At 44.3% G+C, this 27,361-nt stretch overlaps 1 protein-coding gene across 3 annotated transcripts; it reads right to left on the bottom strand.

The window, feature by feature from the left end:
• Window positions 1-714: 714 nt before the first annotated feature.
• ZNF445 (zinc finger protein 445) lies at window positions 715-26,846 on the bottom strand. 3 transcript variants are annotated; one of them, XM_043442669.1, is made up of 7 exons: window positions 26,735-26,846; window positions 12,287-12,858; window positions 9,869-10,037; window positions 9,451-9,527; window positions 9,050-9,176; window positions 7,231-7,341; window positions 715-6,321 (listed from the first exon to the last, which is right to left on the bottom strand). In XM_043442669.1, the coding sequence occupies exons 2-7, from the start codon at window positions 12,713-12,715 to the stop codon at window positions 4,151-4,153; spliced, it is 3,084 nt and encodes a 1,027-aa protein (XP_043298604.1). In that variant the 5' UTR covers window positions 12,716-12,858; window positions 26,735-26,846; the 3' UTR covers window positions 715-4,150. The 3 variants fall into 3 exon arrangements, with proteins under 3 accessions (XP_043298604.1, XP_043298605.1, XP_043298606.1); XM_043442670.1 differs by lacking the exon at window positions 26,735-26,846 and adding an exon at window positions 14,761-14,822; XM_043442671.1 differs by lacking the exons at window positions 9,869-10,037; window positions 26,735-26,846 and having other exon boundaries at window positions 12,287-12,417.
• Window positions 26,847-27,361: the final 515 nt, after the last annotated feature.

Genomic DNA, 27,361 nt, shown 5'->3' with positions numbered 1-27,361 from the left:
TTCTTTTCAGCTTGTCCAGATGTGAGGCAAAATGTGGGCAGGGCTTGAAATCCGTCAGTGGTCAAACATCCACAATGAGGCCAGATTCCATCTCAGCTGCTCCAGTCGTGGGTGGTAGCTCCTCCTCACAGTTACTACCTCCATGATACCTTAGCTTTCTCTTTTCACCTTTTTACTTAGACAGATCTAGCGAAAAATTCTCTGAAAATTTTTTGTTAAAATAACTGACATGGTTTCTGGCTCCTGACTAGAACCTGGCTGATACAAAACCTCTTTGCTCTTCTTAGCTGGCTTAGCATTAACTTAAAAAGAAGGGTGGTTGGTGTATAAACCTACTCACCACCCTAAAACAGAGCAATGGTTGACGAACCATCTTCCATCCACAGGATCCCAGGCTACAGCTTCTGACATCACTTGTTGTTTTTAGGCAAGGAGGAATTAAAGGAGACATAGCTTGTAATATCCTTTTAAACGGCAGGTCTTGAAGATTACATGTCAATACATGGAGAACATCCCCATTCTTTCCAGCGGCTGCCTGGTTTACCACTGCGGATGTTTCAGACCTGCTGAACCACTCCTGGACTAACAGCCATTTGTTTGCTCTCCATTTCTGCAGGCAAGGAACCTGAAGCCTTGAGAGAAGGAATGGCCTGCTCTAGGAAACACCACATAAATGGCAGAGCCAGGGTTTCTAAAGAATCATGAAATAGCAGAGCCCATGCTTAAAAATACTTTTATTTTGAGATATTTTAAACACACAGTTAGCAAAGAACCCATCACATATCCCATTAAATCAACATGCTGACCCAACTACATCAACATTTTAAAAGAAATAAAACACAACTGAAACCTCCATGTACCCTCCCTGATTCCATCAGCAACTCCTGCTCTGGGAAGGCAGAGCATGGCTTTCACACATCATTCTAACACAGGATTTTACACTCTTCATTTCATATAACTTGAATCACAAGAAATACATTATTGTGTGAAACAGTAACACTGGTTACCTTATGCCAACAATGCTTACATGCCTGCCACTATTCTAAGCAGTTTACATGCATTAATTCATTAACTGTCCCCCTCCCCCATCACCCTGTGAGGTTGGCACTATCTCATTTTACAGAAAAAGTGAAACACGATTAAGTTTAAATAACGTGCCCACAGATAACACAGTATGTTTAACTTTACATAAGTGGTATATGTAGCTTCTGCAACGTCCTCTGCCTCATTTTTGATTCATCCATGTTGAAAGATGTAACTCTAGTTCTTTCACATTCACTTACCAAAAACAACCTGTTCTTCTGCTGATGGAAATTTAGGCTTCTCCTAATCTTGCTATCTACACAGTACTGCAATGAACAGTCATAGACACATTTCCTTCTTCAAATGGAGTTACTTTAGGGTTTATCCAGGAGTAGAATTCTGGGTGGCAGAATATACACAATTTAACAGATTTTACATATTGCTTGGCACAGCAGTTGTCACAATTTCCATTTCCACGGCAGTGAGTTCCCATGTACCACACACTTACCCACACCAGGGCTTCTAAAGTTTAGCCAACTTCATGAGTATAAGATGATCCACATCCATTTACATTTCCTGCAAGTTCTTCTCTACACTCACCTCTGTCTGGACTGACAGGTTCTGTCAGCAAGGGTGAGACCAACCACACTGAACACTTGCCTGAAACATCTCCTGATATCCACCCCTCTGTGGAGTCCCAGCCCATCTGGCTCCCACAAGCCCTAATTTCAGTTCCTCCAAGGGAGTGGGAGAATACGGGGCAGGTTTGGAAGAAGGGGTATGTTCTCCAGACCAGGACAGGGTGTGAGGTGAGCACGGTTGGCCAAGGCAGTCAACTGGGTCCCCTCTGGCTCGGAGACACCAGCGGCTGGGCTCCCAAGTAGCAGGCGCACTTGTGGGCAGTCTCCAGTCAACATTTCACTCGCAAACACCTTCGAAAAGATCCAATCCTGACTTAGCTAAAACAATGAATTCAGTTCTACATTCCTTAAAAGAGGCAACTTTGTGCAAAATCTATTCTGCCCAGAAAAAAACACCCAAACCTGGCTTCTGGAGTACTCAATCTGGCTGCAATAATGGGAATAACTTGGAAACCCAGACAACACCCAACAGAGCAACATGCAGGCATGAGGAGAGGTGGGACCAGGGTCAGGGAAGGCTGGGACTGAAAGAGTGAAGACCTGGGCCAGATCAGACAGGAGCGTGGCACTCCACGTGAAAGGAAACAGCACGAGTCAGGTCAGCCCAGGGGCGTTCAGGGAAGAGTAATGAAGTTAAATCCAACACTGACTACGCCAAAATGTTTAGTAGTTAGCTCCAAGTAGTCAGACTTTTCCTTTTAGTGAATCTGTACATACTAATATTTCTATCATAATCATATACTACTTACATAATTATTTTAAAACTCAGGTTACCAAACAGACTGCATCAGTACAATCCCAAAATATTAAAGGTTTACCTCAGTACAGAGGGATTTCTGTTGGCTTTTACTTCACTCTTTACATTTTTAAAAATCTGACTTGAATGTTTAAAAATAAATATTTATCATTTTATAAAAATGGCAGTAGAAACACCCCTACTGGGGCAGGAACTCTATGAGGTACCAGGCGGCACAAGGAGTAGGGAGATGAAAAGATGGACAGAAAAGGGGTATTTCTGTGTTTGTAGAGTCAACTGACATGGGATCTGCAGCTCAGAGAAGCTCTGGTCTAGAGATCAGACTCCTAACCCAGAATCTTAGTAAGGCAAGCCTCCTTTTCACCAATCTCAAGAGTTGAGTAGCAGAGTTGGCCACTCTAATTTTAGATGCCAATGTTCAGTGATTCAGCCAAGATCATCCTGCCAAGAAAAGGTACAGCAAGCCAGGAACACATACCTGATGACTTTGAGGCCCTTCCCATGACCTTGGGCCCTCAACACGTGAGACTCTGAATCTGAACTACATTCTGTAATGGTTCAGATTCAGACCATAATCCTCAACTCAAAACTGTCCAAAAGTTCCCCTCTGAGGAAGCCAAGGCCCAGCAAAGATCCATGATGCGCACGTGGCTTGGCCATCTACCTTTCTGGGCTTCTCCCTTCCAGATGGCTCACTTCACTTTGGTTCAGGGGCCTATGGGCCATTCCCTAAGGAGACTACCTCCTGTGAAGGCTCCCAAGTAGGAACAAGGGACCTACGTGGCTTCCTCCATGATCTCTTTCGGGTCCTTGTTCAAATCTGACCTTCTCAGTTGACACCCTCCCTGACCAGCCTATTTAAAATCCCAATCCACCTTCCAACCCAGCATTCCCTCTCACTCTGCTGATTCATTCTATCCACAACACGTATCATCACCCAAAACATTACATGTATCTCATTTGCTTATTGTCTGTAAAGATCCAAGATGGCAGACTTTTCTGCTCCAGTCCCCTGCTGGGTCTATGGCCCACATAACAGGGCCTGATATGGAAGATGCCTGACGCATTTGTTTAGCAGATGGACTGCTGCTGTCCATTCAAATGTGGGGGATGGAGCTGGCAATGGGAGAGCTTCATTCTCCAGATGATCAAGCCCAGGACCCTGTTCTCTTCCACTTGCAGCTGAGACAACTGTTATGCCCGCAGCAAATACCCAAAGTCAGCTGTGAAGATTGAAGGCACAGCCGGAACTCCCCTGGAGGTATCTGGAGACACTAGTTCTTGCTGCTGCTGGTGCTTTTCAGGTCAAATAGACTAGACACCATTATAAGTCACACTCAAAGGCAAACTAAGGAACCAACTGGACCGTTCCCAGCAGCCACAGCCTACCATGCCACGGACATTCTGTTGAACCACCACGAAGTGCAATGGTCTCTCCCTTCAGAGTTACAGAAGAAAATCTGGCTGGGGGGAAATTCCAGGCCATAGTGCGAAGACCACTTCGAGGGGCCCAAACCTCCTTCTGAAACCCACTGAGGCTCTTCCCCAGCATCTCATTTTCCAGCAGTAGGATGGAGGTGCCCTACATTTTTTAACCCTCAGGATTCTCTGCCACAAGCTTCCAAAAAAGGATTGGGCCCTCTGTGAAGGTCTGCCCCACATCCCCTACCATCAGGGGTTCTCCAGTAGGGTAACCAGGACCCCCTCTCCCCAACTGTTAGACCCCAAGTTAATCTCTAATATGGTTTTTCATATGCCGAGCCAAGTTTGAAGACCACCTAAAGGTCTTCCCACACTCTCTGCATTTGAAGGGCCTCTCCCGAGTATGAAATCTCTTGTGGCTGATGAGTTGTGAGCTCTTGCTAAAAGTTTTCCCACACGTGCTACATTTGTGGCACTTTCCCCGAGTGGGTATGTCCTGGAGTCCAGGGAGTTCAGACTTCTGATCACAAGTTTTCTCACCATCTCCAAGAGGATTCTCCTCACCTGATTTTAATTCATGTAACTTCACCCCTGTCTCCTGGCGAGAAGACAGCCCAGCCACACCACTTTCAGACTGGGCCGCTCTGATGTGTTTTCTCTGATGAATGGAGAGGGTATGTTTTCCAATGAAATCTTTCCCACAGCACTGACATTTAAACGGTCTCTCTTTAGTGTGAATTCTCTGATGATTAACAAGGCGATAATTTCTGTCATAAGATTTCCCACACAGGTTACATTTATAGCGCTTCTCTCCACTGTGTATTCCCTCATGATCTAAAAGACTTCTTTTACGTGTAAAGTTTTTCCCACATTCTTGGCACCGAAAAGGTTTTGCACCAGTGAGGACTTGTGACTGAAGATTTACAGCATCTTCGCTTTCAGAGTACTCATCTAGTTTTCCCAAAGAGTGAGTCCTCTGATGTCTCGAGAGGTTAGAACTCCATCTGAAAGATTTCCCACACTCTTTGCACTTATAAGGCTTCTCTCTGGTGTGAACTCTCTGATGGATGAGGAGGAACGAATGATTGCGGAAGACTTTGCCACACTGGCTGCATTTGTAGGGTTCCTCTGTGGCGGGACTGGTCTGAGGAACTTGGAATGCTCTGTCATGACTAAACGAGGGTGTGTCCTCAGGTTTTCTTTCAGCGGCATGCTGCCTCTTATGAACAATGTAGGCTGACCTGTGAGGAAACTCTTCTGCGCATTCATGGCATCGGTATGGTTTCTCGCCTGTGTGAATTCTCTGATGATTGATGAGAGTCTTCTTTCGAATGAAAGTTTTCCCACACTGCTGACACACAAGAGCTTTTTCCATGGTGGGGGCACTCTGGGGCTGGCTGGAGTTGGAGGTCTGCCTCAACTCTTCTCTACATTTGTCCAGGTCATAGAACTTCTCTTCCTGGTGCAGTCTCATGTGACGAGTGAAGTTGGACCTCCACCTGAATGTTTTCCTGCATTTGGGACATTTGTAGGGTTTCTCCTGGGTGTGAATCCTTTGATGTTCAAGAATGTACGATTTACAGTGGAAGGATTTCCTACACTGGCTGCAGTCAAAGAGTCTCTCCCCACTTTGGTCTCTCAAATGATGATCAAAATCTGAGTCACAGGTCAGAGCTTCTTCATCCTGAGTAGATTCAAGATATTTCCGCTTAGCATGGGTTTCTTGGTGCAGGCGGTAGACAGACATGCGACGGAAGGCTTTGTCACATAAACTGCACTTATATGGTTTCAGTCTGGTGTGAATTTTTTCATGTCGCACCCGGTTCGAGCTCCACCTGAAGGCTTTCCCACATGCCCTGCATTTAAAGGGCTTCTCTTGAGTGTGCAGTCTCTGATGACATACAAGGTGGGAACTACGACTGAAGGTCCTCCCACAGTCGCTGCACTTATACAGTGTCCCCACCACGTGAAGATTCTGCCCGTGTTGGTGATGGGAACTAAGGCTGAAGTCCTTCCCATGTGCATCCTTGGCCTTGCCTTTCAGTCCAGCATGAATTCTCTGATGTAGGCTGAACCCACCCATCATGCGTCTGAGCCCTTTCCCGTACTCCTTATAGTCATAGTGGTAGGAACTTCCCCTGAAGTGTTTGCCATAGCCGTGTTTAAGGGACTGCTTTCTTCTGGGTCCTCTCAAATACGTAATATGTCTTAGATGAAGACCATTACTTCTTCCCGAATCTTCGCAGTCTTTCCCTGCCCTGTGGCTGGAATCGGTCTCTTCCTTCTTAACTCTCACTTGTGTGGGGTTTCCACATCGTTCCTTTAACCTGCTCTTCTGTGCAACGGATTCTCTGAGCCCTGGTCCCTCATAAACAGTTGCTGCACCATGACATCCTGATGGCATGGCTAAGGTTATTGCTTCTTCCAAAGGTTCAGGCTTTAAGATGAACTTGTCTGTTTTCACAAGGAGTTCATCTCCTGACACAAATAAAACATAAGAGAATGTACTACTCTTGGGAGCGCCCTGGTTGCCTAGTGGTTAGAATTCCAGGCTTTCACTGCCATGGCCCACGTTCAATCCCTGGTAACGAGACTGAGATCCCATAAGCCACTAGGTGTGGTTTTAAAAAAAAAGTGGGGGGGGGGGGAGGGGAAGTAAAGAATGTTCTCTTTTCCCATACTTGGAAATACAGAAAGCATCAAGGGACCAAAAAATGTCATGAACTTAGGTGGTGAGGCTTTTGCCTGACTGCCAATAGCTTTACAAAAACAGTCAGGGATAAGGCAAAACATGGAGGGGTATTCCAGATGACAGAAAGGGGAAAGTAGAAGCAAGATGGGTATACCAGCTGGCCACATGCAGGGATCAAATCCAGGGGAAAACTCAAAGGGTTCAGAAGGGAATGTTAAACAGCAAGAGAGGGGAGAGGAAGCATGACACGCGCACATGACAGGAAGGTCTTCAAGAGCTGAGAGGAAGGGCTTGATGAGGGCTGGCTGCAAGGGCTGCAAGCTGACCACAGGGAAAGGATCAAGCAAAGAACAGCAGCAAAAGTGGGATGAGGGTTGCCAGGATCAGGAAGGGCAGAGCAGTACAGGGCTGAGGAGGAGTATCAGTGAATGGACAAGAGGACAGTGATGCTGTCCCATGGGCAAGAGCTGCTCCTGAGAGGGCTGCTGGGTGAGGGGCAAGGCCGAAAACCAATATCTAAGAGGCCACTCTGGAGGGGAGAAGCCCAAGCACCCAACATTTATTAGCAACACTGCTAAGGCTCTTCCTTCTAGCAAACAACAGAGTTTCCCATAATTTTTATAGTGTAAAAGACCTTAAGAAACAGAAGAGCAGATGTGAAAGGAGCAAGAGCTGGTCATTTCTCTGTAACTCACCTGCAGGGGCAGCACCTGGATTCCCCTTAAACTGAACTCCCTGGACATTCAGGCCCCATGGCTCCCTTGCCTCCAACCAGGAGATGAGAGCAGGTTTGGTGAATGGCCCCACTGCAGAAGAGAAAAGAAGGTGATGTGACTGGACAGTAGATGAATCAGGCAGAACTACTCTCCAGGACCCTCTCAGGCCTGAGCTCCTGATGGGGAGGAGAGGAAGCCCAGGAGGCCAGTGGAGGAAGTCAGGGCAGGATGCCCAGACAGGGATTTCTTTCTGACAGTTCCGAGCAGAGACGAGAGAGTTCAGTTCAGTTCAGTAACTCAGTCGTGTCTGACTCTTTGCAAACCCATGAACCGCAGCACGCCAGGCCTCCTTGTCCATCACCAACTCCCGGAGTTTACCCAAACTCATGTCCATTGAGTCGGTGACGCCATCCAACCATCTCATCCTCTGTCATACCCTTCCCCTCCCACCTTCAATCTTTCCCAGCATCAGGGTCTTTTCAAATGAGTCAGCTCTTCGTGTCAGGTGGCCAAAGTACTGGAGTTTCAGCTTCAACATTGGTCCTTCCAATGAACACCCAGGACTGATCTCCTTTAGGATGGACTGGTTGGATCTCCCTGCAGTCCAAGGGACTCTCAAGAGTCTTCTCCAACACCACAGTTCAAAAGCATCAATTCTTCTGTGCTCAGCTTTCTTTATAGTCCAACGCTCACATCCATACATGATTACCAGAAAAACCAAAGCCTTGACTAGATGGACCTTTGTTGACAAAGTAATATCTCTGCTTTTTAATATGCTGTCTAGGTTGGTCATAACTTTCCTTCCAAGGAGTGAGCGTCTTTTAATTTCATGGCTGCAATCACCACCCACAGTGACTTTGGAGCCCAAGAAAATAAAAGTCAGCCACTGTTTCCACTGTTTGCCCATCTATTTGCCATGAAGTGATGGGACTGGATGCCATGATGTTAGTTTTCTGAATGCTGAGCTTTAAGCCAACTGTTTCACTCTCCTCTTTCACTTTCATCAAGAGGCTGTTTAGTTCTTCTTCACTTTCTGCCATAAGGGTGGTGTCATCTGCGTATCCGAGGTTACTGATATTTCTCCCAGCAATCTTGATTCCAGCTTGTGCTCCCTCCAGTCCAGCGTTTCTCATGATGTACTCTGTATATAAGTTAAATAAGCAGGGTGACAATATACAGCCTCGACGTATTCCTTTTCCTATTTGGAACCAGTCTGTTGTTCCATGTCCACTTCTAACTGTTGCTTCTTGACCTGCATACAGGTTTCTCAAGAGGTAGGTCAGGTGGTCTGGTATTCCCACCTCCTTCAGAATTTTCCACAGTTTATTGTGATCTACACAGTCAAAGGCTTTGGCATAGTCAAGAAAGCAGAAATAGATGTTTTTCTGGAACTCTCTTGCTTTTTCACTGATCCAGCGGATGTTGGCAATTTGATCTCTGGTCCCTCTGCCTTTTCCAAAACCAGCTTGAGATGAGTTAAGCCACAGACAAAAAGGACTCTTAGGATTCTCCAGAACCAAGTGACAACTCAATCAGTTAAATCAGCTAACTTTTTTTTTGATGCCTGAATAAACCAGGAACTTGACACATATGACTTTTAATTTTTATAGTATCTCAGCAAGACAAGCATTATATCCCCATTTTTAAAAAAGAAGACTGAAGTAATGGATTAAGTGATCTGGTTAGTAGTGAGACAGACAGGACCCAGGCCCAGGTCAGGACCCCTTCCTGGCACCACGATGAGAACTAAGGAGGCAGGAGTAAAGGCAGGTGGAAGATGGCGACAGTGACGCCTTACCCACAGAAGCCATGTTTCCATAATTCTCTAACATCACATCCCTGTACAGGTTCCTCTGAGAAGCGTCCAGCAATCCCCACTCATCCTGGGAGAAGGTCACCTCCACATCCTTGAAAGTCATAGTCCCCTGGAAAAAACACAGTCCGATGCCTGAGAACCACTCCACAGCTCCCAGCTTTTAGGGTGGGGAAGTGGGGCTGACTCTGAGTACAGGATGGATCTGGTCAAGGTGAAAGGGAAGGTAATCACCCAGCACAACAGCTCTGGGCTCCAGGGGGACAATCTGGTCTCTGGGATGTGGGGTCACTGGACAGAAAGAGCCAGGACAAGGGAGAGCTGCAGCTACCCCATTAGGCAGCAACGGTGGGACAGCAGGAAGGCTCAAAGGTCCTGTGGCTCACCTGAGGCTGGGCTGTCACCTGGTTGCCTGGGCATCCCTCCTTCAGGCAAAGGGCAGGCACCTGTGCAGCAGGAGGATCTGAAGAAGAAACAGCTGTGAGAAAGGGCAGCCCGGTTCCAGCATCCCAGTGAGACGCCCACTCTTCCCCCCACAGAGGACTCCTGGGCCCCGCAAGCAGGTATGGGCTATTTTAAACACCCATTTCAAATTTCCCCCGTGTCTGCTGGGGTCAGGGGAGCAGGGGGTGCAATGGGAGGAGAAGTCAGGGACACGCGGGTCACAGTAGGATAAAAAGGACAAGGAGCTCAAGGCCAGGACAGAAGGGATTCTAGTGAGAGGACAGAGGGTGGAAAGACGGTATCGTAGGAGGTTCGGGAAGTGTGGCACAGGCTGGGATCTCAGAGCCGGGCAGCAAGTACCGGGTTGCCCAGCCAGGAAGTCACGCACTCCTATTTCATAGGGAGGCTGCAGGTGGTCCCCCAGAGCCGAGCCGCTCCTGAGAGGTGAAGCAGGGGGCCATATCTGTGCGGCTCGCAGGGCTCCTGTGCCCATCCAATGCACATCTGGGCTCTGGGCAGGGGCTGGGTCCTGGCAAGAAGAAAATGTTGTGAGAGGATCCCTGTAGGAATCAGAAAGCACCCGCAGAGAACAGGCCACCCGGCCGATCTCTAAAAGGCAGAAGCCCAGGAGACGGTGAGCTGGGCCCTTTATAACCTACAGGCAGAACAGAAAGGAGGACCAGAAAGCCCAGGGAGGATCCCCCTCACCCCTCCACCTCCCTGGGCTCTAATAAGGGCCATGCAGAGATAGGCAAAGGCAGATTCTCGCTCGACTTAGGAAAGCGCCTGGCCGGTCAGTGACAGTACTGCTGTTCCAGCCTCAGCTGCTACAGTGATGCCTGCCCCCTGGCCCTCAGCCCCCACCCCCGCCTGGAACTTAGAAATGAGAGAAGAGATTTCTCCCTGAGAGGTAAACTGATAATGGTTCACAGCAGAGATGCAGCCGGATAGTATCTACCAAGTGTCAGATACTGGTCTAGGTAACACGATGCCAAGTGACCTCAAAAAGGCAGCGAGACTCCTAGACTGTAAACCTAACTGAAGGAACAATACCACTGGAGCAGCAATGCTAACTGTGAGTGGCCAGCTATAGAAGCACAGAAGAAAAGGTCTCAGGAGCAAAAAAAAAAGGGGGGGGGCAGTGCCCATGCAAGCTGAGACCTGGAGACAGAGCCTTTGTGCTGGGACTTCAAAAGTCCTGGTCTCTGGAGGTAAGGCCACTCCTGACACAGAAGTGAGCATAGGAAGCTGCAGTCAGTGAACTTCAGGTTTTTCTGGTCCTGTGGCCAAAACATTCTCTGTACTGATCTGGATGGATCTTAGCCTGAGGCCATTAAATATCTAAGACACAGCTACCAACTGAAGATGCTACAGCCATCACGGCAGTTTATCTCCTATTCCTCCCAAACCCCACCAAAGGGAGAATAAAGCAATGACAGGGAAGCACAGACAAATGACTTTAAGGACAAACTTTCTCAGGCACCAGCTTCTCACATTTTGGTAAGTCTGATAAACTATAGGGGGATTCTGTAATTTTATATGCAGCTTGAGTATTTCTGCTCATTTTTTAGAATTTGGGAGGCTTCTTACCAGCCTACTTTCTGTTTTCTAATTCCTAACTAACTTTCAACCAGATAACCCATTTCTGCTCATTTGGCTATGTTTTCATGGATTTTTAAACCACATACCTTGTCCTAACTGATTTGAATATACTCGAGCCACAATTTTGTACCTACTATGTACCTTATTTGCTTTAAAAGTTATCTTTAGGTCATTTTGAACATCTCATTGTTTTTGGTAAAAATTATAAAAGTTCTTTTAGATTTTAAAAAATAGTACCCAATATTAAGCAAAGAGGTTTTCTCTTTTAACATGTTACCATTTACTGTTGGTAGACCATGTTCAGAGACCACGTTCAGATGATTTATTGATCTAACTTTTATTTTACATTTAGGGGAAAAGTGTCTTAAACTTTTCTTTCAGAAATCTTAAACATAACTTTCATTTATGCATGAATCATGTATGAAGAATTACACACTTTATATAAAAATTTTTAAAAGCCTACAAAAGTGGTAAAATACTCTTTAAACACAAAAACCTCAAAGGCGGAGAAGCACCGAGAGGCCGGCCTGTGAGGGGCAGAGGAGCACTCGGGGTGCACTTGATCCGACCTGCTGCTCCACTGCCGGCCCCGGGACTGTCAGCTCTGCCTCCCAGCACCAAGCCCAGGACTGGCCCAGGGCAGGCCCTCAAGGATGTTCCCAGCCCCAGGCTGCCCCTCACCACTCATCTAGCCCATCTCCCCCGCACAGAACAAGTCTTCAAAAGTTTACTGAGAAACAGATAACATGACATGTGTAGACGGCTCTTCTAGGTCTCATCAATATGTATTTAGAAACCAAGGATCCTATGCTAATTTTCCTACTTCTGAGCAAGAGATAACCTCCACTTTACACATGGGTAGCAAGTCAGGTTAGGTATGTGGAGATACACTTTGTGTAGTCAATGTGTCCAAAACCTCATTACTGTTATTTTTGGATATTTGCAGACCCTCTTCTTCCCGGAGCTTACATTCCCCTGCAAAGAAGGGAGGAACTGCCTGCTGAACGGTCCTTGGCTTAGGGTCTAGTTCTTTTCTGTTCACGTGCCATGGAATGAGAAGGGAAGGCTTCCTGTAAACTCTCCATTGTGAGGGTTCAGAGGTCCACCCCTTCCCCCCACAAGTGGACTCACTGGCAGACAGAGTTCACTGGGCACCGCACACTGTCTCACACTCACCCTCCATGGTGTCTCATCAAAGTCCCTCTGAAGTTCTTCCAGCAAGGCCACAGCCTCCCCACCACTCTCAGGGTGATGCAGCTGCACCCAGGTCCGGAGCTCCTCTGGCAGGATGCTCAGGAACTGCTCCAGCACCAGCAGCTCCAGGATCTGGGCCTTTGAGAGAACATCTGGCCTCAGCCACCAGCGGCACAGCTCCCGGAGCCGGCTCAGGGTCTCCAGAGGCCCAGAAGACTCGTGGTAGCGAAGCTGCCTGAAGAGCTGACGGAACAGCTCCTGGCCAGGACGGTTGAGTGTCTGTGGTCTGGCAGCCGGCACTGAAGTGTAGCTTTCATCCTCTTCTTCCTTCTTTACCATCTGAAGGCGTCCTCGCTCCCTGGAAGCCTTGGCCTGAGCTGGATGGACAGCATACCACCTGCCTGGAGGCATCACTCCTGTTCAAGGTCTTCCCAGCAGAGTGCTACCAAGTCTGCGTTAGTTGTGGCTATCACTGCTGGGCCCTTGCGAGTATCTTTTCAGCACCGCTGGAGATAATGCCATTTGCTGGGACATCAGAAGTCACTGGTGAGAGACTGAAATAATCAATGTTACCATTCAGGAAGGATGTGAGAAGGAAGGCACAAGCAGATGCTGTTAGATCATCTTTGGATTTATGAGAAAAGGGCCTATGAACATTTGCATAGTGGGACCTGTCAAGATCACGCACACCAGGAAAAGGGATATTTGTGGTTACCAGCGGTAGGGGTGGGGACGACGGGATGAAGGCAATCAAAGGTACAAACTTTCACTTATGAAATAAATAAGTACTAGGGATATAATGTACAACATGATAAATATAATTAACCCTGTTGTACATTATATATAAAAATTGCTAGGAAGATGAAAATCCTAAGAATTTTCATCACAAGAAAAAAACTTTTCTATTTCTTTTTGTATCTAAATGAGATTATGAATGTGCACTAAACTTATTGTAACAATCATTTCATGATGTACCTCTGTCAAATCATTATGTTGTCCACATTAAACTTACACAGTGCTGTATGTCAATTATGTTCCAATAAAACTGGAAGAAAAAAATTTTTAATTAAAAAAAAAAACAATGGCTGTTTTTTACATAATAGAAATGAACAAACCAAAAACAAAATTAAGGAAACAATTCCATTTACAATCACATGAAAAAGAATAAAATACTTAGGAATAAATTTAACAAGAGAATAAAACTTATACTCTGAAAACAACAAAACATTGTTAGAAGAAATTAAAGGTTGAAATAAATGGAAAGACATTCTGTGTTCATGGATCAGAACACAAAACACTATTAAGATGACAGGATCACTGACTCAATGGACTTGAGTTTGAGTAAGCTCCATGAGCTGGCGATGGACAAGCAAGCCTGGCGTGCTGCAGTCCATGGGGTCGCAAAGAGTCGGACACGGCTGGGCGACTGAACTGAACTGTCCAAATTAATTAATCTATAGATTCCAAAACATCCCTATCAGAATCCCAGCTGGCTTCTTTATAGAAACTGAAAAGCTGATCCTAACATATGGAAACTCAAGAGAGCCACACAATACGCAACACAGTCTTGAAAAAGATTAAGTTGGGAACTTCCCTGGCAGTCCAGTGGTTAAGAACTGGCCTGCCGATGCAGAGAACACGGATTCTTTCTCTGGTCTGGGAAGATCCCAAATGCCTCAGGGCAAGTAAGCCCATGTACCACAACTACTGAGCCCATGTATCATAACTACTGAAGCCAGTACAGCCTAGAGCCCATGTTCTGCAACAACAGAAGTCACTGCAAATGAGAAATCCGAGCACTGCAACTAGAAAGTAGACCCTACTCACCACAACTAGAGAAAGCCTGTGTGTAGCAATGAAGACCCAACACAGCCATAAATAAATAAAAATTTAAAAAGAAAACAAAAACACTAATTTTAAAAGATAAATACACGCCAATCCTCATAACAGCATTAAAAAAATAGCCAAGGCATGGAAGCAATCTAAGTGTCCATTAACAGATGAATGGATAAAGAAGCTGTAGACTATTATTCAACCATAAAAAATAATGAATTTTGCTATTTGCAACATGGTTGGACCTGGAGGGCATTATGCTTAGAGAAATAAATTAGAAAAAAAATTCTGTATGTTATCACTTAAATATGGAATCTAAAAAATGTGGGCTCTAGAAAATGAAAATATAATATAGAATCTAAAAAATGAAATAAACAAATGAATGTAACAAAACAGAAACAGAACAAACTAGTGGTTATCAACTGGGAGAGGGAGGGGTGGAGGGCCAAGATAAAGGTAGAGGATTAAGAGATATATAAAATAAGCTACAAGCATATATTGCCCAGCACAGGGACTATAACAATATTTTATAATAACTTTGAGTGAGAATAATCTATTTAAAAAATCAAATCACTAAAAATAAAGACAGTAAGTTGAAAGATTCACATGACAAATTTCATTACCTTCTTTATAAAAATAGGCTTCCCAAGTGGCTCAGTGGTGAAGAATCCACCTGACAAAGCAAGAGACGTAGGAGACGTGGGTTTGATCCCTGGGTTGGGAAGATCCCCTGCAGGAGGAAACAGCAACTTACTCCAGTATTCTTGCCTCGAAAATTGGTGGAACTTGCCTGCCAAGTTCCACTGTTCATAAGCCCATGAACAGTGGAACTTGGCAGGCTACAGTCCATGGGGGTCACAGAGAGTCGGACACAACTTAGCAACTGAGCATGTACTTTATAAAAAAGCATCAAGACACTGTGGTACCGGCATAATGACAGACATATAGATCAATGAAAAAGAATTAAGAGTCCAAAACTAACCCATATATCTGTGGTCTCTTTAGTTTTAACAAGTGTACCAAGACCACTCAAATGGGATAAGAACAGTCTTCTCAATAAATGGTACTTGGACAACTATATATCTACATGAATGGAATAAAGTTGGATAAGATGGTATACCAAAGTTAACTCAAAATAGATCAAAGACCTAAACATCAGATGCTAAAACTATAATATTCTTATCATAAACTCTAAATGCAATATTTTGTGACAACGGATTAGTCAATAGATTCTACCAAATGCATATCACATGCAAAAAAAGAAAAAATAGATAAACTGGACTTCATCTAAATTTAAAATTCTTGGGAGTACTCTTTTGCCCTCTTCTGATGCCTATGTCAGAAGCTTTCTCTATCTCCTTTATACTTTAATAAAACTTTATTACACAAAAGCTCTGAGCGATCCAGCCTCATCTCTGGCCCCAGGTTGAATTCATCTCCTCTGGAGGCCAAGAATCCCGCGTCTCATCATTCAGCAACAACCTTTCATCTTGGGGGCTCGTCCGGGATCCTTCAGGACAAGATGGGAGCTAACAATTCCAGCCTCACTCCTTTGAACTGTATCCTGAAAAACTGGGATAGATTTGATCCCCAGGGCTTAAAGAAGACACACCTGGTCCTCCTATGTGATACTGCATGGCCGCGGTACCCACTGGAGGACGGCGAACGGTGGCCAGTTGGAGGGTCTCTTAAATGGGCCTGATAATCTATGTGAGCCTACTTCTGCTGACTCCAGAAATCCCGAGTCTGCCGTTTGATCCTCAAGACAATGCCTTCCTGTCCTGGGCTCACTCCTATGCTGCATTCCACAATCAGTCTAACTGCTGGGTCTGCGGAGCACTCCCCTCTTCATCAGTGGAAGGCGTCCCATGGTGGACATCTCCACTTCAAGGAAAGGACTTTCTCCAAGTCTGCAAATACCTTCAACAATCGCATGTGATGGCTCTTCTTAAACTGATGACATCTAACAACCTTAAGATGGACTGATGTAACTATGGACATAATGTGACTTTTCATTTTGATTTTAACTTGGTTTAACGACTATTTTGCCTTACATCTGTAACTGTATAATGGGGTTTTCTAACTGCTTTTAATTTACAAATAGTTGTCCGAGCTCCTATGAGTGCCACAGCCTCCTCCAACTATTACTTGGGGCCCCTGGATCAGACATCCTCACTATGAGGATTAGGAGAATATGTTGCCTCATCAATTTAGGGACAACGCCCCTTGTCAGCTCGGAAGCAGTTGTGGAATGAGAACGATGCCCCTTTTCCCTAGGCAACATAATTCTCCTAAAAGAAAAGGGGGGAATGAGAGAGTCATTTCCTAGGCAGGTTGATAAGAAGTCTAGGGGTCCCTAAGGAGAGAGAGGTCTGGGATATTCAAGGAGGAAGAAAGGACAAACTTTTACTCTTTTTCCTCTACATTCCTTAGGATTATGTAACAATAATGTATCCTGCCTGAGGACAGTCTTTGGATTAAACCCTCTGGCTAATTCTGTTATTTTAAAACATAAATTATGGGAGTAGGTCTGGTCTTTACAAGGATGTATCCTGCCTGAGGACAATCTTTGGATTAAACCTTCTGGCCAACTCTGTTATCTTAAAATGTAAATTATGGGAGTAGGTCTGGTGAGGTCTTTGCAACCTCCAGACATTCTTTGGATTCATTGGAGAGTATATAACTCCATTGCTAATACTAGCAAAGGGGGTACTCTTTTGCCCCCTTCTGATGCCTATGTCAGAAGCTTTCTCTATCTCCTTTATACTTTAACACAACTTTATTACACAAAAAAAATAAATAAATAAACAAATTTAAAATTCTTGTGCTTCAAAGGGCACATGAAGAAAGTGAAAGGCCAATCCAGAGAGGGAAAAAAATCTGCAAACCATGTATCTCATAAGGGACTTGTCATTAGAAAATACAAATAACTTACAATCCAATAATAAAAAGACAACACAATTAAAACTGGACAAAGCATCTTAGCAGACATTTCTCCAAAGAAAATATAAAGATGGCTGAAAAACACAAAGGATACTCAACAACAATAGTCATTAGAGAAAAACAAATCAACACCACAATAAAACACCACCTCACATCCACTAGGCTGGCTAGAATCAAAAAGTCAGAAAACAATATATGCTGGTAAGGATGTGAAGACAGATACTGGAACACTCATACACTGCTGGTGGGAATATAAACTGTGCAACGTGTAGGTACACTGGAAAAATCTCATCATTAAGCTAAACATCCAGTTACTATTAATACTTGCAACTCCATTCCTAAATAGATAGATACAGCTGTCCTTCAGTATTCACAGGGGATTCACACAAAAAACAAAATTCTAACTAAAGACTTAACTTCAAAAACAAATTTTAAAAAGTAATAAGAATCCTAGGGTAACCAAGGACTTCTTAAGAAAATCAAAGGAAATAGGTGACATATGACTAGGTCTCTGTATTTTAACTCCTCTTGCTCAAAAAAAAAGAACAAAAGCACAAACCAATGCATAGACGTGTAAAGGTAAACTTCCACCAGGAACGGTAGTTTGGAAGTCTGCAGTTAAAAAAAAAAAAGAAAGAAAGTCTGCAGCAGACCTAAAACATCATGTTACTTATGCCCCTGAAACTTCACTTCTAGGAAGCTCCCTGGAAAAGCACCTGTGCAGGTATTCAGGCATTTACACAGGTGTTTACTAACGTACTCTTCGTAATAACATAATATTGGAAATGACCTGTTTGTCCATCAATACAACTAAATAAAAGTGTAGCAATTTATGGACTGAAACACCATACAACTTAAAAGACTGTGAAAGTGAAAGTGAAGTCGCTCAGTCGGGTCCGACCCTTTGCGACCCCGTGGAGTGTAGCCTACCAGGCTCCATGGGATTCTCCAGGCAAGAATACCGGAGTGGGCTGCCATTTCCTTCTCACTAGACCCTTAAGCAACAATATAATTGTTTCACTGTTGACTGTCAGGCTGTGCAGCAAAGGTTAAAAAGCAGGTAAGTGCCAACCACAGAAGAGACCAGAACATAATTTTAAGTTGCTGAGAATAGACAAAACACACAGTAGGCTCCACTGACACAGTTTACTCACAGCAAGAGAAGAAAATATGGGCTTCCCTGAAAGCTCAGTTGGTAAAAAATCCGCCTGCAATGCGGGAGACCCCAGTTCGATTCCTGGATCAGGAAGATCCCCTAGAGAAACGATAGGCTACCCACTCAAGTATTCTTGGGCTTCCCGTGTGGCTCACCTGGTAAAAACTCCGCCTGCAATATGAGACACCTGGGTTTGATCCCTGGGTTGGGAAGATCCCCTGGAGAAGGGAAAGGCTACCCACTCCAGTATTCTGGCCTGGAGAATTCCATGACCGTCCATCCGTCCATGGGGTCGCAAAGAGTTGGACACGACTGAGCGACTTCACTTTCACTTTTCACTTTCATGCACTGGAGAAGGAAATGGCAACCCACTCCAGTGTTCTTGCCTGGAGAATCCCAGGGACGGGGGCGCCTGGTGGGCTGCTGTCTATGGGGTCACACAGAGTCAGACACGACTGAAGTGATTTAGCAGCAGCAGCAGCAGAGTGACTTTCACTTCACTTCACTTCATAATAGAGTAGGACCTCGGCCCCCCTTCTGAAATACAGAAAGTGGGGTGGGCATGGGGGGCCACTGACACATGCACTTAAGAAGAAAAAAGGGGTATAAACACTGAACCAGGAAAGATAGTCCCTCAAAAGGCTGGAAGTACAGCACAGGCAGTGAGGATTCAATTTCTTTGCAAGAAAATATCCTCAACCAGAGGCTAGTATTACAGTGCTATGCAAGAAAGAAGTTGCACCTAAATTTGCTGTTTTCCCAACAAACATAGAAAACATAAGCTAAGTTAAAAAGAACACCCTAGACATAGCTGGAGGAAAAAACCTAAAATTCTATTTACATGTAAGTATGTCTAGGTATGACGTACATATAAGCACTCAAAAGATTTTTAAACGGCCAAAAAAGGATTTACAAAAACTCTTACTGACAGTGGAGGTGGAGAGGTTGGGAATAACAGTTAAAGGAGACTTTATTTGCAGTGATTTGACTTTTTTAATTTATGTACGAGGTCTCTAAGACTGTACATCAAAAATGATGAATGCAAATATCCCAAAATGTAAGAAGAGGTTTACTCCTGTGTACTGCCTGTCGGTTATTTTCTTCTTTATACTTTTTGTCTTTTCCCAATTTTCCCAAATAAATTAAGTTTTAGAAATTATAGTTATGAACTTTTTTATGTCTTAAAAATAAAATACAACTTGCTTATACACAAAGAAAGTTCCCAAGCCTTGGCCACCAAAGTGTTTTCCACAGTTATCCCCTCCGGCAAGTAATGACTAGAGGGTTTTCCCTTCCTGTTTTTCTATATTTCCTAACTATTCAACATTATTTCTATAATCAGCAAGGTGATCAATAATTCTGTTTAAAAAACAAAGCAACTGGACTCCCCTGGCGGCCCAGTGGTTAGGACGCAGTGCTTTCACTGCTGGGCCCAGGTTCAGTCCCTGGGTCAGGAAACTAAGATCTCACAAGGAATGCAGCCAAAACAAAAAGAAAGAAAGCAACCGAGTATTAGCACCCTGGACTGAAAGGTGGCCACTGAGCAGAAGAGGCTGCACATCCCTGAGGGGGACGTGTAAGCAGATCTCAAGCAACTGTAAAAGGAAAAAGAAACCTAGTTGACCCTAGTTCTATTTAAGCCACTCAGCCAACAACCAAACCAAAGAAGGCAAGCCAAACTGAGAACATGTCAGACAAAAATTGACAACTGAGGCACAGAACAAAAGAGAGTAAAATGCTGCCTAAAACCACAATATGCACAAGAAAACAGGAAAGAGCGTGTTAAAACTAAACAAAGCCAAAAAAAGTCTATAAAGAGGTATTCATGATGTACCCCATGTCCAAAGCAGCACTGCTGATAATAGCCAAAACATGCAAACAACCTAAATGTCCATCGACAGATGAATGGATAAAGAAGATGTGGTACATACCACTCAGCCATTAAAAAAACAATGAATTAACGCCATTTGCAGCAACATGGATACAACCAGACATGATCATACTAAGTGAACTAAGTCAGACAGACAAAGACAAACACCACACGGAACCACTTCTATGTGGAATCTATAGTATGACCCAACGGACTTCCCAGGTGGCTCACTGGTAAAGAATCCACCTGCCAATGCAGGGAACACAGGCTTGATTCCTTGTCCGGGAAGATTCCTCATGCCACAGAGCAACTGAGCTTGAACACCACAACTACTGAGCCTGTGCTCTAGAGCCTGGGAGCCACAGCTACTGAAGATCTCCAGTCCTCAAGCCTGTGCTCCACAACGAGAGATCCCACTACATGAGAAGCCCAAACACCACAGCCAGAGAGTAGCCCCTGCTCTCCACAACTAGAGAAAAGCCCGTACTGCCACAAAGACCCAGAACAGTCAAAAATAAACAATAAAATAAAACAGACACAAATGAGTCTGCCTACAAAACAGAAACTGACTCACAGACATAGAAAAAAGACCACTTGGGGTTGCCAAGGGGGAAGGAGGGAGGGAGAGGGATGGATAGGGAGTTTGGGGTTGGCAGACGCAAACCATTACATTCAGAAGGGATAAACAAGGTCCTAGTATATAACACAAAGAACGATATTCAATATCCTGTGATAAACCATTAATGAAAAGGAATATAAAAGTAAGAAGAAAAGAAGTATGCATGGCTATTAGCATAACTGACACTATCACGGGCCCATTCAGTTCCTCCTGTCCCTCCACTGACCCTACCTATGACTGTACTACAAGGCAAGTCACTTTTCTGTCATCAAGGGCTTTGAAGTTAACAGAAACTTGTTTTTTGGATCATTAGTTCCAGGCGGCCGCAATGCTCCGTTAGTCTCCAAACAATGATGAAGACCTTCACTGACATACTTCCACTGCCTACGAGACTAGTTAGCCACTCATAAAACCTAATTTAGCCATGCACTTCCTGTTTCCAAGCACATGCTCGCACACCCTCGGTTAACTGTGAAACTGTCCCGGCGGCCCCGCATCGGCACAAAGTGCAGCTGCCACTGCTTCCCGTTCATCCGCCTGATCGCACCATGTGCGCTAACGACCCTCTAATAAACTGATCCACCATTACATGGAGTTACCTGCCTAGGTTTTCAGTCTCAAGATACCTTCTCAGTTCAATGGGCATTTTTCATTCCCTCCATCCTCCAGCGGAAGTCAGAGGCAGTCAGCAGGCCTTAGCGCCTGTTGTAAAATGGCCCCATTACTCAGGGCACAAATGATGGTCATCTTCCCCGGAAAGGGTGGCACCCTCCACCTCTCACCGAGCTAAGAAAATTTAAAGAAATCGTTACTTCAACCAAAAGCCAAACACAGACTCAGCAAGCATTTCTAGGACTGTCAAAATAGATGACCAGCGACAGAGATGGGACAAAGAAAGCATGCCATCTATGTGGCTGGACCACACTGACTTCATTTTGTCAGCTCCATCTTAGACCCGCGGCAGCTCCCTTTCTGAGCTTCAACCCGACTCATAAGAAAAGCACCCAAGCCAGATAACTTCCTATCAGCTCTTACTCTTGCCTTCATCTGATATGAAAACTGGAAGAATGTATTGTGCTGTGCCAGACGGTTAATGGTCCATGAGGAATAATGTTCATGAGACCTCAGAGGGGAAGAGAAACCCAATTTCCACTTGTGCAAATGTGCTTCTCATTTAGTAGTCAGATTCTATCTTTACCCTGGTCCCTTTAAATTCCCCCGTGCCTCTTCTGGCCACAGTGAGTTCAGCTTCAAATGCCTCTTGATGGTTGTGCACCCACAGCTACTGCCTGATCTAAGTACCTACAGTAAACATCATAATTACATTTCAAGGAGTTGTCAGCTTCATTTTTCAGTTACAAAGTTCCTTCTCAGTCCAGAGGCTATTATTTAATATTCCCTCTGTCCAACACCATCATCCAGATAAAAGAAATGGCAGTACTGCTACAAAGACATGGACAGTCAAATGAAGAACTACTTTGGGATCATGCATGATGAGGAAGCTGACTAAAGCTCTAGCAGAGAGACAAAGCTTTGCAGTGAAAGGAGGGGGCAGGATAAGGAAAATAAATATACAGAGAAAACAAAAGCAAAGGCAAACTGAGAAGTGATAAGGTACAGAACTGCAGGCCTACAAAAAGGGACCTGAAGACACAACAAGAGGAGGCTGAAGAGGAAAGGTGTTTCCGGAGAGGCAGGGGCAGGCTCCAGGCTTGCAGAGCCCCAGCAGCACCAACAAGAATAGAAACAACTGCTCAGGAGGAAGCTGAGAGAGAAAGAGGCAGAGACTTTCCCAGGCAAATGTGCAGAACAGACTGTAGAAGAGAATGACGCTCAGGTGAAGAGAAATCCAGCAGTGAGACTCAAGAGAATGAACTAGAGGCTAGACAGAAAGATTCTGAAGAAATGCACCCAGTGGGAAATATAAAGAATTGACCTATCTCTAGAAACTGGGGCCTCCAGTCAAATTAGCACCAAACATAAGCCTCCAAGCTGACCTGTCACGAAGCAGCTGCTGTAGAAATGTCCAAAGAGGTCAGTGAAGTATTTGTAAAGAGACGATGAGAAGGGCCAGCAGAAAAATGAGAACGACTGGCTGTGAATATGGCAAAAGAAGACAGTCCTTTGAGCCCAGCCTCTGCAATCATGAAGGTGGATAAAAGCTAATGACGTCCTGGGCCTTTCAAAGTCTGAATGAAAGACCCACAGACAGTAAGTAAAGATGGAGGCCAGTGAGCTGAAACTGCCCAATTAAATCCAGGTATTCTAATGCCTCAGGGTTCCTCGCAGGTCCCAAGCAGCTTTTGAGGACAGAAGAAAAGCTTCATTCATTGACTTAAGATGACACCACAAATGTGAGCCCCCAGGCTGGGGAGGAGCCTGAGATGGATGAGGCCTCTTCTCCCCGAGAGCTTCACCCCTTCATTCAGTTTCACTCCCAAGCGAAAATGGCCTGGAAAAGAACCTGGGAAACCCCAAGCAATCACGCGGGCATTTTTCAGGGACATTTTCTTCTGTCATTTTGTTTTAATACAAAGTAATTTTGATTTCCTCTTAAAATCCCCATTGCGTGGCCTCTTATTCTCATGTTTTTCCTGCCAGTGAGAGGGTACAGAACGCTTATTTTACACACTGGTAAGCAAGTTTCTAAGACAATCAAAAACTAAAGAAAGACTGCTTCTGGTACACATTTAAAACGTTAAAACAAGGACTCCCCTGGTGATCCAGTGGTTAAGAGCCCACGCTTCCAATGTAAGGGGCAGATGTTTGATCCTTGACCAGGGAACCCCATAAACAACACAGCATGGTGTGGCCAGAAGAGAAAATAATAAAAGTATTTTTTAAAAAACATTTCAGTGTTAAAATAATATTTATACCAATTTGCTGGTTAAGAAATGAGCTCAACCTAGTGCCCAAAATTTGGTTTCTCAATACCATTCTATAATGAATGAAACCAGGAATCCTTGCAGAAATGGTTGATTCCAGGGTTGGGGGAAATGAAAATACAAGATGTATCTTGTGGTGCCTTAAAAAATCAGAGAAAGACACAAAAAAGGATGGGAACGTCTAAGGGGAAACAGGCGCTTTGACTTGAAAGAGCTCCCAATAGACAAAGCTAGAATAATTTAAGCCACAAAATAAATAACATACCTCAATAAACCCCCAAAATAAATACCCAACATCACACACTGATGTAACTGATATAATTAAGTAAATAAACAAATGGGAGAGAAGGCACAACTCTTCCTCACAAAGAATTCCAGTTCATAGATGTAGAAGGAACGGAAATGAAAGGCACCTAGAAGAACATCACAATAATAACTGCTTCAGGCAAGATCCACCAAAAAATGCTAATTAGTAGGTGAAAGTTGAGAAGAAAGAATATTTCTATGCAGTCTCAAGGTGTCTATCTCAAAATAACTGCCAATTACAAAGGAAAGACGGTAACTTTACAGTGTTGATGCTTGGCAGAAATACTGGATCAAGAGTAATATCAGTGAATGGACATGTGGACACCGCAGGGGAAGAAGAGGGACAGGATGACTTGAGAGAGTAGCATTGACATAGACACACTCCATGGGTAAAACAGCTCGTGGGGAGCGGTTGTATACCACAAGGGTGGGAGGGAGGCTCAAGAGGAAGGAGAAGTATGTATACATAGACCTGATCCACTTTGCTGCACGGCAGAAACTAGACCATTGTAAAGCAATTATACTTCTATAATATTTTTTTAAGAGTAATATCACCAGTTAAAAGACATATCGACATCATCCTCAATCTAAGGAGAACATCGGACAAAACCAAACTGAGAGGACCACTCTAAAATTACAAATACAAAATACTTCAAAACGGTCAAGATTGTGAAGAACGAGTAAAACTGAGGAGCTGTCACAGACTGAACGGGAGCTAGAAGACATGACAATTAAATGGAATGAGAGATTCTAGACTGGATCCTGGAACAGAAAAAGAACATGAGCAAGACAGTGAGGAGCTCTTAATAAATCAGAATTTTAATTACTAGTACTGGACCACTGTAAATGTCTCAAGTTTGGTGACTGCACTATGTTTATGCAAGATTCTACCTTTAAGCAAACCAGGTAAAGATATAAGGGAACTCTAGAGTTCTGACACCCTCTGTGAGTCTACAATTACTCAAAATGAAAAGGTTTCTTAAATTGAAGACGAGTTGTTTCTCTTTTCTTATTTTTTTTTTTCTATCTTAGATACTAAGGATTAACGTGGTGATCAAGGATACTGAATACTGTCAATTGTTATCTAAAATTTGAACTCACTCTTTCATTAATTCAACAAACATTTACTAAGCACCTATTACGTCCCAGACTCTATGGTCTCTGCAGTGAATAAAGCAGACAAAACAGGCTGCTTTGAGCAGCTTATAAGATAGACAATGAGACAGAAACAGTATCAGGTGCTACGTAGTAAAATAAAATAAGGAAGGAGGGTAAGAAATCTAAAATCAGGGAAAGAAAAGTATAAGCTCAAAAATTCAATCTTGGGAAGCACAGGATGACTCACCAGAGGAACCTCCTTTCAGATGTTAAAAGTACTGAAGACTACAAAGTAACAGAGTTATATTTTACCACATTTTCAGTTTCTGCTCCAGAGCATGACATCAGACTGCCCATGCATTAATAATTGGAGATACCAGAAGCCACAGAAAAATTAACAGTGGCACAGTTACTATTTTTCATGATTTTATCAGTTTCCCTTCCTTATAAGTATACACAGGAGTTGATCATTCCCATCTTTTTGGCTCTTCTCATCAAAAATTGTCAGTCTTTCCTCAATCTTAAGAACATGTAAGCAGCCTCATTCATCGGCCCCTGAAAACACACACAACTACACACACATGTATAATAGATGGAAAGATCCCTGAAATCAAATTACAGCTCAAACTGCTCTCTGACACTTCTGTGCATAATAACCCACCTAATATTAATGAGTTTTCAGTTCTGAAATGCAAACAGTTTGAAACAGAACGGGGGTCTTCTCCGGCACTACTTTTACTTAGGAAGGTGAACATTCTCTGATTTTTTAGGCCAAGGTAAGTGAGAAGACAGAAGAGTGGCTTTAGGTTACAGCTGTAGCTTGTGTTTAAAAACTGTTATTTTATATCTTACTCTTTAATTTGGAAACCAGAAACAATCGACCTAATACATATCACTTGTTAAGCATTTACAGCATCATGTAATGCGTACTATGGAAAATAAACTGCAAACGAAAATGTTTTAATTATACTTGCAAAATTATGTCTCAGTGGTGTCATAATGCTGGTTCAATTTTAACCAATTTATGAACAAATGCATTCCACAAGTTGAAGACATCACAGTTTTCAAAAATAGGATGAATTTACTTAATGCCACTGAATTACACATTTCAAAATGACTTAAATGATCAATGATTACATACAGTAAATGTCATCTGTATTTTATCACAATAATGCTAAAAAAAAGCTTTTTAGAAGTAGCACTTATACAAATATGGAAACATATTGTACCCCTAAAACCAACATGACGTTCTCTGTGGATTACACGTCAAATTTTTTAAATTAATTAAAAATAAAATATGTGGGCTATATATTTTTAAAAAGCAGTAAAATAACCCCACCTTTAAAAAACTGTATTTGTACCTGTATAAGCGTCTGCATAATTATGCACACATTTTAAAAGGTCAAGAAGCCTCCGGACGAAAACATTAACGAATTGCGTGTACTTCTACTTTTCTTAACAATCACTCAAGTCATCTAATTACCTGTAATCAGTACGCTTTGTTTGCATAATTGGGAGAAGTGATAAAACAGCGAAACCACCGCTCCAAATTCGCGCCCCAGGCGACGAAGAGCAGGCAGATACTCACCGCGGCGGGTCAGGCTCCCAGGCCAGACCCCCTCGGGTCGCGCCTCCAGGCCGAGCCTCACTCGCTGGCCCCGACCCGGGAACCCCGCTCCCGCACCGCAGCGCCCAACGCCCGCGCAGTCATCCGACTCACCGACTCGCGCGGCCGCGAAACGCTCAGTCCCCTGACCGCACGCCCCGGCCCGCACCAGTCGCCCCCACGCCGACTTCTTCGCTGGCCCGTATCGCGCACGCGCGTCACCGCCCGAGGCCTCTCGGCCTCTCTAGGAAGCTGGGAGGGCCAGCGTCTCGCTTTCTCCAGGGCCCCAGTGCCTTGTTGGCCTCTGAGCGCAGCCCAAGCGGCTTGGCCCCACACACCCCCACCTAAAGCACTGGACGCGTCTTCTGTTCATGACACAGAGCTCCATCAATTTGTCCCGTTTTCCTACCCCCACTCCCAATGTGTGTGCAGGGCTTCCCTCCAGGGCCCTCTCCCCCCAGGGAAGAACGGGATCAAAACCGGGGGTCCAATCAGGGACCAGCAATATTTAGTTGACCAGGCTGGCCAGGAGGAGCTGTAATGGAGCCCTGCATTACTCTCTGGTGCCCCGGTCAAGGTGAGGAATCAAAACCTAAGGGAGTTCGCAGCAGTCCCTTTCCTCATCACCACCGCAGCCAGTTGCTCATTCCCAGTCCACAGGCACACAAACTTCCTGACCACAGCTTCCAGTGTTTCCTCCTGTTAACGAAATTTAAGTAAATTTTAAAGATCTTTGGGCTT

The sequence above is a fragment of the Cervus canadensis genome, chromosome 22 (assembly GCF_019320065.1).
Source record: "Cervus canadensis isolate Bull #8, Minnesota chromosome 22, ASM1932006v1, whole genome shotgun sequence".
Classification (NCBI taxonomy): Eukaryota; Metazoa; Chordata; class Mammalia; order Artiodactyla; family Cervidae; genus Cervus; species Cervus canadensis.
This window is presented reverse-complemented; position numbering and strand designations above follow the sequence as displayed.

Excerpts from the sequence above, each read along its gene's own strand:
- ZNF445 (XM_043442669.1), bottom strand. The coding sequence starts at position 12,715 with ATGCCTCCAGGCAGGTGGTATGCTGTCCATCCAGCTCAGGCCAAGGCT. Across the intron at positions 9,528-9,868 it reads CTTCCTGGCTGGGCAACCCG|ATCCTCCTGCTGCACAGGTG; the intron begins GTACTTGCTGCC and ends TTTCTTCTTCAG. Across the intron at positions 6,322-7,230 it reads TCCAGGTGCTGCCCCTGCAG|GAGATGAACTCCTTGTGAAA; the intron begins GTGAGTTACAGA and ends TATTTGTGTCAG.